The sequence below is a fragment of the Alexandromys fortis genome, unplaced genomic scaffold (genome assembly GCF_014885135.2).
Source record: "Alexandromys fortis isolate MF-2015 unplaced genomic scaffold, M_Fortis_MF-2015_v1.1 scaffold_5, whole genome shotgun sequence".
Lineage (NCBI taxonomy): Eukaryota > Metazoa > Chordata > Mammalia > Rodentia > Cricetidae > Alexandromys > Alexandromys fortis.
In genome coordinates, this window is record NW_026067924.1 from 23,359,959 (window position 1) to 23,372,281 (window position 12,323).

The window sequence follows — 12,323 nt, forward strand, 5'->3', positions numbered from 1 at the left end:
CCGTGAAGCTGGACTAAGACCCAGCTTAAGTGCAGACTATGACAGGCCATGTCTCATGGGATACTACTATTTACAGGGCTCTGAATTCAATCCACTAGCTGTTCTATCCTCTCTCTAGCCACACGGTATCTCTATTTATCTGCGTGGCTGCAGCCACACCATCTTATCAGAGCCCTTAATTGTACCAACAGTGCAGGCATCTATGGGAGTGGCAGCATTCCTTCTATGACCTGAGGCTTGTTAGTTGGTTCGATTCCTTGAGGAGGTTCAGTGGTTGAAAGAAACTGGTCCCAGCACAGCCAGTGATTAGTAACAGGAATTTCAGATACACCTTGTTCTGCAATAGCCACGCGCTGAGATCTGGTCATAACATACAAGACATAGAGAAGACATAGATTTAATTCTATTTTTAGCAAGTTTATTTCCAAACTGAAGTGGCAGTGTGTAAAGGTAACAGCATGTGATGACTTCTAGCGATGTGTGCTACAACATGCACGTTACAAAGCGTTTCCAACATATACATACTAGGTTTCATGCTCAATAAATAATCCCCCCAATGAATTTTCATTTTTACATAAAAATATAATATTGCACTCTTAACAAGATCAGATATTTTGCACATTTTCTCTTTAGATAATGATGAAACTCGGTCCTTAAAAAAAGCCAAGACTGCATAGCATCCCTATTCTAATAGGAGACTAACTTGAAGTTCTCAGTAAAAAAATGAAAGCTAGATCAATAGCTGAATTTTTAAAAACAAATCGGTCACTTCAACGTGAGTAGGAGTAATGTCATCTCTGCTCATAAGTGGACCTCGGGAGTAACATGTGCCCATGTCAATGTGACCCAACAGGCTCATGAGGCCCTGCCTCTCCCTGCGCCTGTCCTCACAGCAGAGACTCTGGAATTGCGTCTTGCAGATACAAGCAGAATGTTTTACAAAGTCTGGAAGTTACAAAAGTAGTTCTGTAAACAGTATATGAATTAAATTTCCAAAACAAATGCACGAGTCATTCATCGGCAGCAGAATGTGCGTCTATCCCATGGTGACATATCTCTGAGCCTACCCGACAGTTCTCAAAGCCATTAAAGCAGCACCTCAAGTAAACATCCAGCTGTCCCAGCATGGCAGACACGGCATTCCAGACTAGGAGCTGTCTTCACGTGCCATGGCTTTTACTTTCTCTAGGATTCTCAGATGGCGGCTTAGGAGGAACAGGTGAAACTGGGTTCCTCCAGCTTGCACACTCAGCTGTCTTCTTTTCCTTCAGGCTTCTCTGTCTCAGCAGAACACTCTCCTGGGGGCCGGATTAGCTGCTGTGCCTCCCCTGTGAAGTGCTGCCTGGAACTTCGACTACAGACGGGAAATGTTCAGGGCTCTACTAATGGCATTGCTACCAGCAGATGCTAAAAAGATTTACCATTATATTTGAAAACAGTCACTGAACCAAGGGTATTGATGTCTATAGTGTTATGGATTTTAAGTAAACTCTTATGAGGAAGAGGATGTGTATGAAATCAAAAGTACCTGGACTCTTGCCTGTGGCCTGCAGGAGAAATCTAGCCGCTCTCTGGGTGAAGACACCCGGCAGAAGCAGCCTAGTGCAATGCTGCAACAGTGCATTGTCTGCTCAGATATTCCGGAATGCATTTGGTGCAGAGGCACCTACTGAATAATTTGCTTCTCAAAGAAAGCGATTGTTGAGCCTTGAAAAATACCTAGTTTTTCTTTTCTTTTTATAGGGGGAATGTGTGCATGTAGGGGATATACCAGAAACCTTAAAAATATAATTTCTAGTATTTTAGATAAATAATTAGCCAATTTAAGTTCTGCTGCTTCTTTTTGAAAGTAAGAGAAGAGAGATCCTAATCTTTGATTCAGCAAACTTTCTTGGGAAAAAGTATCAGGAGTCTGACTTTAATTTGCCTCAAAAGACCCGAAACTTGTTGGCTGGTGCGTGCTGACCCAGCCTTCCACACCATTATGGAATGAGGGTAGGGCTTTACTCCCAGGACCATGGAGGCTGTGGAAGTGTGCACAGAGAGACAGGTGTCATTACTGGATATCTGCTTAGTCATCTGTTTCTGCAGTGGCTGCAGCCAGCTCCTCAGTGTGATGCTCATGTCCTCTGTGGAAGGCCCTTCTCTTCATCCAGCTGCATAGCTGCTGAGGAAAGAATAGAACATGGGCTGCTTCACACGCTGCTGGTCCTTCCGACACCATGCAATCACTGTCCCATCACTGTTGGCTGTGTATAAGTGGTGGCCATCGCAGGAAAACGTAAGGCTGTAAAGAGCAAATCCATGTGCACATTACAATCCTTAAACTGTTTTTACAGACTGTGATGCTAAAACTAAGGTGTCTCCACTCCAGAGTGATACATGCAAAGACAGCGCACAAACTGTCCATGCCGACCCATCCTAATATAGTCACCCTCCTGACAAGGTCCGGGGCTCAGTTTATCTACAACAAAACTGGAGCCCCAGAGATCAGGCAGGAGAAACTTTACACAGATAGCATACTAATAGATTTTCCCCTTAAAATTAAATTACATTTATTTATTTATTCATTCATTTGTTTACTTGAGACAGGGTCTCTCTATGTAGTCCTGGCTATCCTGAAACTTGCTATATAGACCAGGTTGGCCTGGAACAGAGAGAGAGGGGAGGGAGGAAGAGAGGAAGAGAGAAGAAAGAGAGGGAGAGAGGGGGGGAGAGAGAGAGAGGGAGAGGGAGAGGGAGAGGGAGAGAGAGAGAGAGAGAGAGAGAGAGAGAGAGAGAGAGAGNGAGGGGGGGAGAGAGAGAGAGGGAGAGGGAGAGGGAGAGGGAGAGAGAGAGAGAGAGAGAGAGAGAGAGAGAGAGAGAGAGAGAGATAGATCTGCCTCCTTCTGCCTTTTCAGCCGCTGGGATTAAAGGTGTGGGCCACCACACCCAAGCCTTAAATGACATCTGTTTTAAGGATGTATTTTGTTTCTCTGGAGAAAAAAGGCAAAACAATATTAGATTGATAATTTAGGTTCACACTTAAATTCAGCACAATCAAAATAAATTTATTTAATGAAGTATAATTTGAATATCTCAACTACTGACTGAGTTTTCAAGTCAAATTTGTAAGCCAAGTTAAGGGTGATTGGTGTTTGTTTCATCAAGCACATCCCTGTGGTGCTCAGTCACATGACTGTCATCGCAAAGGAGGAAGTGGAAAGAACAGTTTCTAAGGTTCCAGAAGCTTCCTGGCACAGGGCTAGCCTGTCTTTCACCTAGACACTAGACACTGAGTTTCACATGACCGGAGTGCATTGGTTTGTTGTTGGTAACAAGAAATTTGCTGCATGGTAAGAGCCTGGCTTTTCATGAGACCTTCACACACACACTCTTTAGGTCTATATGTTTTACTATTTCTCTAACAAATATAACTACAAATTATTTTATGAAGACTAAAAGGCGGTGGTAGATCTTACCTTATGATAGGCTTATTTGATTTGGGAAATGTAATTTCTCTCACAGGCTTCAAGTCCCATGTGCTCCATAACCTAGAGGAAAGAGCAGTCATTATTCAATTATGCAAACTAAAACTGCATGCACTGGAAAACACAGGCGTTTGTTGGCTGAGTTGCCAGGATGCTCTACTGCAAAGAGCAGCATTGCCTCTAGAGGGTCTGCAGGGGCTGCAGAAGGAATAAGAGCTCTGCCTACTTTCATATGGCTGATATTTTATAGTTAACACAATACTTCCAAACTGCACTAGCTTTACTATTTAGAAACACAACAGGAAGAAAGACCTAGACCCAAAAGAGACTTTAAATCTCTAATTCCCACACATGAATATGCTTAGACATTAAATTCATTTCTCAAACTGCAGTGATGCACGATTGGGAGGACAACCCTCTCTTACCTCACAATGCCGTTTTCTAGCCCCCCTGCAATGACATTGATGGATACTCCCTCAGGCTGGTTGGAGAAAGCTACAGAACAAATGATCTCTCTGCAGTGGACATGTCCAACGAGGTCCCCATTCACTGTCCAGAGTCTCAGGTCACTGCCCCCTCCAGCTGAAACACAAATCATCCCACAGATCACCAGAATGTGGAGTCTCACACGAGGTCCCTAGGGCCATAAGGGCCGTCCCTGCTTACTCGGAGATGCAGCTTGCAGTGAGCCCTGATTAATGACTCTGAGTTACTCCAAAGAGCTGTACAGTCGGTTGTACAGATTGGTCCTCTATGGGCAGTGACCAAGGACGGAGTGGAATGGTAACAAGGGAAAGGAATCAGGAATCTTTGTGTGCTTACATTTCCGTCTATGAACTGGCAAATCCTAATTATGTTTGCAAGTACCCAGAATGCCATTCTCCAAGAGAGAGAAAAATATTCTGTGAAACCATCAGAAAGAAGTTACTTAAGGGAGCTGGGGAGATGGCTCAGTGTGTTAAGTCACTGTTGTGTAACCATAAGTGATTGAGCATGTAACTCCAATGTTGGGGAGGCAGACCCAGGTGAAACTCAGAGGCCCTATCTCAAAACCAAAGACAAAGAGCAATAAGGATATTGAAACTCAATAACCTCTGCCCTTCGCACATATAAGCATGGGTGAGCAGTGCCCCCTCCACCTCATCACAGTGGCTTAAGCCAAGTATGGTGCACCTGCAATCCAAGCAGTTTGGGAGGCAGGAGGATGGTGAGTTTTTTGTTAGCTTGGGTTGCATATAAGGACCCTACCTAGCAATAAATAAATAAAAAGTGATGTATGTGACTTTCAAAAGAGAAAAAAAAATAGTTGCAGTAAAAATGATACATATTTTTAAAAAAGTAAATTAATTCTTAAAACAAAGCCTTATTCCTCAGAGTATCTAATATTGGATTTTATTTATTAACACTGAACTGAACTAAACTAAGTTTTCTTTTCAAAGACTAGAAAGTAAGGGGCTAGGGAGATGGGTCAGTGGATGAAGCACACAGTGGGTAGAGTCAGCTTGTCACCTAGCCTGGAACACCTGTGAGGGATTCTCTAGATTCAGTTTAACCTCTGAAAATGTCTGTGGGGTATAGTCTTAATAAAATTAATTAATGTATGAAGATATGTCTTAATTGTGGGCAGGAACATTTCCCGGGTCAGGGATCCAGGACTATAGGAAACGGAGAAGGCGAGCCGAACACCAGCTCTGCGTGCGCGTGCGTTAGTTCTCTGCTCCCGACTGCGGCTGCTCCGAGCTCTCCCACCCTGACTTCTCTGCCAAGAGACTCACCCTGGAACTGAGCCAAAGCTCTTTCTCTTTTAAGTTGCTTTTGTCAGGTGTTTTATCTGAGTAACAGGTAATGAAACTCTGCCCATGAAAGCTGTGACACTAAGCCCAGTGCTCCCTGGTGAGCAGAAGGTGGAGCTTGTAGGCCAGCGAGCCTGGGGCACCACAGCAGGGAACAACAAAAGACCCTCCTGATAGTAAGGCTTTGGTGCAGAAGAAAATGCTTGCACAATTCAATGAACACGGAGAAGGTGAGCTGGTGCTAACACAGGGCCTTCACTCCTGCTGACTAGAGGTTAGGGCACTGCAGGACACGCCTCACATTGCTAAAGGAGAAAAGCAAACACCATCCTTGCTAGAAAACTACTCACCTACAATGGTGGCCTGCATGCAAGATGCATTGGTGCAACAGTGGTGCAAAGCTTACGGGACTAACAAACCCATATCTGACTGGACTGAGGGCCCACTCCATGAGACAGAACCCATATCTGACATTGTTTAGATGACCAAAAACCTGAGACTAGATAGGCCAGGGACTTAGGGGAAAATCAAACATGACTGTTCTACTAAAAAAAGGAGCAACAAAATGACTCCTCGTGACAACATTCTGCTGTGCTCATAGACCAGTGTCTTGCTCAGTTATCATCAGAGAAGCTTCCTCCTGCTGTAGATGGGAATTAGTACAGAGACCCACAGCTGGACAAATACGCAGAGTGAGAGACCTTGGAGCACTTCGTCCTAAATGTGAGGTCTCCATCAAATCCTTCCCCCAAGGGCTCAGGGAACCCTGCAGAAGAGGAGCCAAAACAAACTCAAACCATTTGAAGTTCCTTTTGCCAGAGTATCTTATCACAGCAAGAGGGAAAGTAAAATCATCAATCTGTCAAGAACGTGTTCTCTAGCACAAGAGAGGTAACAGAGCTAATGGTTAAAAATGAAAACCAAAGTGGAAAACAAAATTTCAAATAATCAGGTAACAATAATTTGTTTAAGTGTATTCAATTAAAGTTTTACATCTATCGGGAAAAAATTTTAACTTCTGTGTAAGGTAAGAAATCAATGTAGGACCTTATATTTTAATATACATCCATGCTATGGCCAAAGTGCTTACCCTGAAGGGGGCTGAGAGAAGCCCTAGCCAGGAAATGGGCAGCCCTAGCTGGAGGCAACTCACCTGAGTCACACACAGTAGCAATGTCACCTGATGTTTCACTGGCAGAGACAGCGGTCACAGGGCTTTTGTGTCCTGCCAGACTTTGTACATAGCATAGCCTAAAAAAAATGACATGAATTCACACATCCAGTCATACACAGGACTACAGTCTTTGTTTCCTTTCCTCAGAATGAGTAACTCTTATTCTGAGGCATATGATTTCTGACTTTAAGTAGACTATAGAGGTTCTCTATACCTATAGGCATATGCCCCGTGCTTAAATTGACAACATAGTGCCATGATTCTAGTGCATTTATTACATATTGTAGAATATGCAGCATTTCAAGCAGCCATGTCTGGACGAGAGACTGCTGTACCTGTTTAGGTCCCACACGATGCAGGTCCCATCTCTGCTCACACTTATCATCACGCTATATGGCTTGCAGACACACAAGCTGGTTATCTCTTCCGTGTGTCCATAGAGATGCATCTGACTCTCCATTTCAATTTCTGAGGGCTGGAATTTGAATATTAAGCAAAGCATGAGATGAAAACCCACATAAAATAATCCATACTACCTCAAAATTAAAAATATGTCTCAGACTTTCTTTTTATCTGATCATTTTTTCAATTCTATTCAACTTTTTAAATAAGTCAATAGAGAAATGTAACAATTTAAATTGCTAATTAATAACTTGCATTGCCTATTAATTTTATTTGCTCTTGTTCAGTCTTTGTTAAAGGTATATGTATTTTTAAAGTTTGTAATACTGCTATATATATACATTTCTATTTTGTATTTTAAATTATTTTGCATTTTCTACTTTTGATATTATCTTCACATATTTTAATATTATCTTCAAATGATAATAATACTCCATACAGTTATAACTGACATGAATATTTTATATTTACTGATATTTAAAACTGTTTTCAAGTTATATATAATGTCATAAAACGTTTTGTTTCTCTCTTTAGTTTGACAGGTACCAGTGCTGTGTCCCTTCTCAATGGCTACAGATGGACTTTCAAAAACCAATACGTCTAAAAGCCACATGGTTATTACTTACTTTTTTATTGGAGTGTTTACTATCATTGGCATTTCAGAATTTCCCATTCAAGAATGCAGAAATGGGGGCTGGCTCACCCCTTCTGAGCAAGCAGCTCTAGGTTCCCAGGGGGCATCTTCTAGGTGTCCTCCCTGCCACTGCATGAGGCATCTTATCCCCCGGCTGTACCCCAAGTGGGACTGACTTAAGAGGTAACCAAGACTATCCCCGTGTGTGGTGAACTTCCTGTGGGAATTCTCCAGACTCACTCTATCCTAGGTGACCAAAGTCCTTATAACTTTCTCTTTCAGTGGCTCACCTAACTTTTGGCCGGCTCTGCTCTGCATTCCCCCATCTGGGACTCCCTGGGGGTTAACGTCAATTTCCACAGTGTTTTCGCCTTTCCCACATCAGCTGGAGCTGCCCATCAGTTTAAAGTGGTACCTTGAATCACGGGCAGCAAGCCTGTTCTAGGTGAAGCTGGAAATCCAGACATCTTAACAGCAACAGGCCTCGAGCCACAAGGGAAGATGGAGGTTAGAAACTCCAAGCAAGAGTGAGGTCCCAGGGGAACCTCAAGGACACCTGGGACACCAAAGCCCGGGAGGAAGCCAGACAATACCGGGCTGTCTGTTTCAAGAATAACTATTTTACAATCAATTATCACTTTCAGAAGATATTCTTCTATAACATTCACTTAACTTATAGATAATCCCATAATAAGTCACTATCTACCATTTACTAGAAGGCATATTAGAAGGCTTCATTGAGAAGACTCAGACAGTTGATCAGTAAGTGCTTAAAGTTAAGTATGGTTTACTAGCGAAGGGAGGTACTTCCTAAGAACCCCTGGAAAATTCTCCCAACAAGGACTTTTGAGAGTCTTATGTGACTCGATGGGCCTATTGTTTGTCTGTGTGAAAGCTCCCTGAGGGAACACATAAAAGCTTTCAGGACCAGGGACTTCATGGAGGGAAGCTACAGAACAGAAAGAAGTGGATGTCAGAAGCCTCCTTTTGACTTCACAGCCAGGGCCAGGGCTGTATCATGGAATCAGGTTGCTGAGACAGTCTGTGGGATAAGGCATGAGGACCAACAACTGTGAAGATCTAAGTGAGCTCTCCTTAAACACTGGCAGAACCACACAGCTAAGCTGCATTTCTGACACTGGGCAGGAAATAACCACTACTCTTACAACTTAATGACTTATTCACAATTCAATGACCTACTACTTAGAAGGAAAGAAAACCCTTATCAATGAGCTGGAAAATCTGCTTTCAGAAAAATTATATAAGAGTAACAATAAGCAATGTGAACCTTCATCAGCCTGCCACAACTTAAAAGCAAACAAAACAAGGAATTCTTTTTTTTTTAATTTTATTTATTACATATGCAATACAGTGTTCTGCCACCATGTATGCCTGCATGCCAGAAGAGGGCATCAGATCTCATTACAGATGGTTGTGAGCCACCATGTGGTTGCTGGGAATTGAACTCAGGACCCCTGGAAGAACAGTCAGTGTCCTTAACCTCTGAGCTATCTCTCCAGCCCCCAAGGATTTCTATATTAAGTCTCAATAGGTGTAACTATGATCAGCTCTACTCAAAGGCATTCCTTGTATAACGACTCCTATACAGACATCTTAATTCTTTTCTTTTTAATGTGGTATTATATACTGTGCTGGTAGATAATTAAAAATGCAGAAATGAGGAAAGCTAAGAACAAGGCTGTTTAAAGTGTCAGAAAGCAAATGGAGCAAAAACTTAAAAAAAAACCAACAAAGATAGAGCTGTTACCATTTCCTAATAAATAAAATATTTACTAAGAAAAAAAAGGCAACTATACATGTGCATAGCAGATAGCTATCCTAGTGCAGGCTGAGATGACTGAAGGTACCGGGAGCCATTAATGATAGAGTCAGATGTATGGGGATGAAGTGTTTGAGAGTAAGAAGGAGAAATGAAAAGGGGACTTTCTGGACATTATACCACTTCTGGACTTAGTGAACATGGCATGTGAGAACCTATACAGGCTGCTTTTGCTTTTTTCCATTGCATCCTCACCACTGTAGTCTTAACTACACAGAAAATTATTTGCCATCTCCCAACTTAGCAGACCATGGATTCCATATGGTTGGGCAAGTTGGTACCCCACTTTTGGTAATCTCTTTTCTCCACTCAGCAGTACCCAGTGTAAGTGTAACCTTCTTGGCTCCCTAATACCTAGCAGACACCTCTCTCCTTGTCCCATCTGTTCCTACATCCTGTCCTAGCCTCCATCCCAGCCTTCAGGGTGTTTCTCCTTGCAGGCTCTCCAGGTGCTGACTGGGGTCCAGTACTCCTGACAAAACATTTTAGTGGTTCCTCTGATAAGAGACAGAAACAGTATTAGGGTCATATTCAAACCCCAGGGTCGGACAAACTTTAATAAGGGATTTACCAAAGAACTTGGGAATAATACTGTGCTAGGAACAGTAAATAGTTCCACTCAGCAAAATATATTTTATAATTTAATTCTGAAAATTGTGGGAAAAAAGTAGCCCAGAGAAGATTCTAATGAAAAGAAGACTATTACTTTAACTTGCTACATCTTGAACAGTACCACAAGGTTCAAGCAAGGAGACAGAAAATTAAAAGGAAGCATTCCATAATATGTCTTTTCTTTTAAAAATTGGCTTAAAGCTTGGTCTACAGAGCTAGTTCCAGGACAGGCTCCAAAGCCACAGAGAAACCCTGTCTCGAAAAAAAAAAAATTGGCTTAAATACCTCACCTTTGTCATTACAGAAGTTAAGATAGCTACTTAGATTTTGCTGTCATTTAATTTAGTCAGACTAGAAGGGTGACATTAGGGTTTCCATACTTTTGAGTACAAAGGATAGAAATCATGTTTTATACACTCTTTCTAAGTGTTCAAATTGATACTGAGAATACAGGCAAGATTCAAATGTCATGAAAAAAAAAAAGCCATTTGTTGGCTCATGTCTGGAATCCCAGGACTTGGTAACCTGAGGCAGGACTGCCAAAAGTCTGAGGCCAGCCTAGGCTACAAAGTAAGACCCTGTCTCAAAGACAGTCACGAAAAAGCCCAAATGCAAAGCAGATCATATCTCAAAATATTTTGTGTCTCTGAAGCAAAAAATAAGAACTCTAAGATTATTTTCAAAACTCTTCACTGATTCTAAAGAACCTAATTCTAATGAATTAGGTCTGTGACCTTCCACTTCCTAAGAGCTAAAAGGGAAGAGCTAACACACATGTGGTAAGGTAGCCTTGTACAAGGATGGCTCACATCATCCAGGCTTTCCTCGGTGACATAAAGGTCCAAACCATGTGCCAGTGAGACAGGACCTACCGTGCTGCTGGTGAGCCTGTTGGTATAGGCTGTGATGACACCACACTTGCTCCCGGTGAAGAGCTGACAACTGTCAGGCACCCAAGCACAACTGGTCACCTTTGAAAGGACAAACCAAAGACTAATGTATTAAAAACAGTAAGACATAGTTCTCATTCTCTGAGAATTTTTCAAAAAATACATGATAACAAACTTCTGGGTAATATTTTTGCTTGATATTATCAGAGCAGAAGTAGATGTAACCATAGTACTTTCAACAGCTTTTAGCAAAAACGTTTAACAATTGTTTCCAGATTACAAGGTATTGAAAACAACAGTATATAATTTTATATTTTTATACACACTTGTTTATTAGAAATAATACAGGATCAATCAAAGCTTGCGCATGAATGTGTGAATGCTTTGAACATCTACGTACTGGTCTTTTGTTTTGAAATAGGGTCTAACTGTGTATCCCGGGTTGGTTCGGAACTAAAGATCCTCTAATCTAAGCTTCTTGACTGTTGGAAGCTGCCAAGCTGGGCTACCATTTTTTACTTCCATGCATTCTCTTTCTGTCATTCCATGGAGAAGCAGAGTATATGTAAACACAGGTATTGCTCTAACAGTTGCAAATGTTGCTAAATAGGAGAAGAAAAGATAAATGTGAAGGATTACTCCTCTGGTACAAAAGTCTTCGTTTTTTTTTAATTGATTTTTATTGAGCTCTACATATTTTTATGCTCCCCTCCCTGCCTCTCCCCTCCCCATTCAACTCTCTTCCAATTTACTCAGGAGATCTTGTCTTTTTCTACTTCCCATGTAGATTAGCTCTTAGAGTCTTCATTGTTGTTCTCTGGGATTGTGGTTTATAGGCTGGTTTTCTTTGCTTTATGTTTAAAAAACCACCTATGAGTGAGTACATGTGATAATTGTCTTTCTGTGTCTAGGTTACCTCACTCAAAATGATGTTTTCTAGCTCCATCCATTTGCCTGCAAAATTCAAGATGTTGTTAATTTTTTTCTGCTATGTAAGTACTCCATTATGTAAATGTACCATATTTTCTTTATCCATTCTTTGGGTGAGGGGCATTTAGGTTGTTTTCCAGGTTCTGGCTATAACAAACAGTGCTGCTATGAACATAGTTGAGTACATGTCCTTGTGGTATGATTGAGCATCCTTTGGATATGTACCCAAAAGTAGTATTACTGGGTCTTGAGGAAGGTTGTCTCCTATTTTTTTGAGAAATCGCCACACTGACATCCAAAGGGGCTGTACAAGCCTCCCACCAGTAATGCAGGAGTGTTCTCTTTACCCCACAACCTCTCCAGCATAAGTTGTCATCAGTGTTTTTGATCCTGGCCATTCTTACAGGTGGAATCTCAGAGTTGTTTTGATTTGCACTTCTCTGATGACTAAGGATGTTGATTTCCTTAAGTGTCTTTCAGCCATTTTAGATTCCTCGGTTGAAAGTTTTCTGTTTAGGCCTGTACTCCATTTTTTTAAATTTATTTATTTATTTATTAAAGATTTCTGTCTCTTCCCC

The 12,323-nt window shown here is 41.6% G+C and overlaps 1 protein-coding gene across 7 annotated transcripts in view; it reads right to left on the minus strand.

Moving 5' to 3' along the window:
* Positions 1–396: 396 nt before the first annotated feature.
* The window catches only part of Lyst (lysosomal trafficking regulator), a 162,745-nt gene continuing 150,818 nt past the window's right edge, over positions 397–12,323 (minus strand). For all 7 annotated transcript variants that reach the window (XM_050142448.1, XM_050142446.1, XM_050142449.1 and 4 more), the window contains 6 exons: positions 10,798–10,896; positions 6,773–6,912; positions 6,417–6,514; positions 3,896–4,052; positions 3,462–3,533; positions 397–2,287 (listed from right to left, as the gene is read on the minus strand). In XM_050142448.1, the coding sequence (XP_049998405.1) occupies positions 2,149–2,287; positions 3,462–3,533; positions 3,896–4,052; positions 6,417–6,514; positions 6,773–6,912; positions 10,798–10,896 (705 nt within the window). In that variant the 3' untranslated portion in view covers positions 397–2,148. The remainder of the gene's footprint in view (positions 2,288–3,461; positions 3,534–3,895; positions 4,053–6,416; positions 6,515–6,772; positions 6,913–10,797; positions 10,897–12,323) is intronic.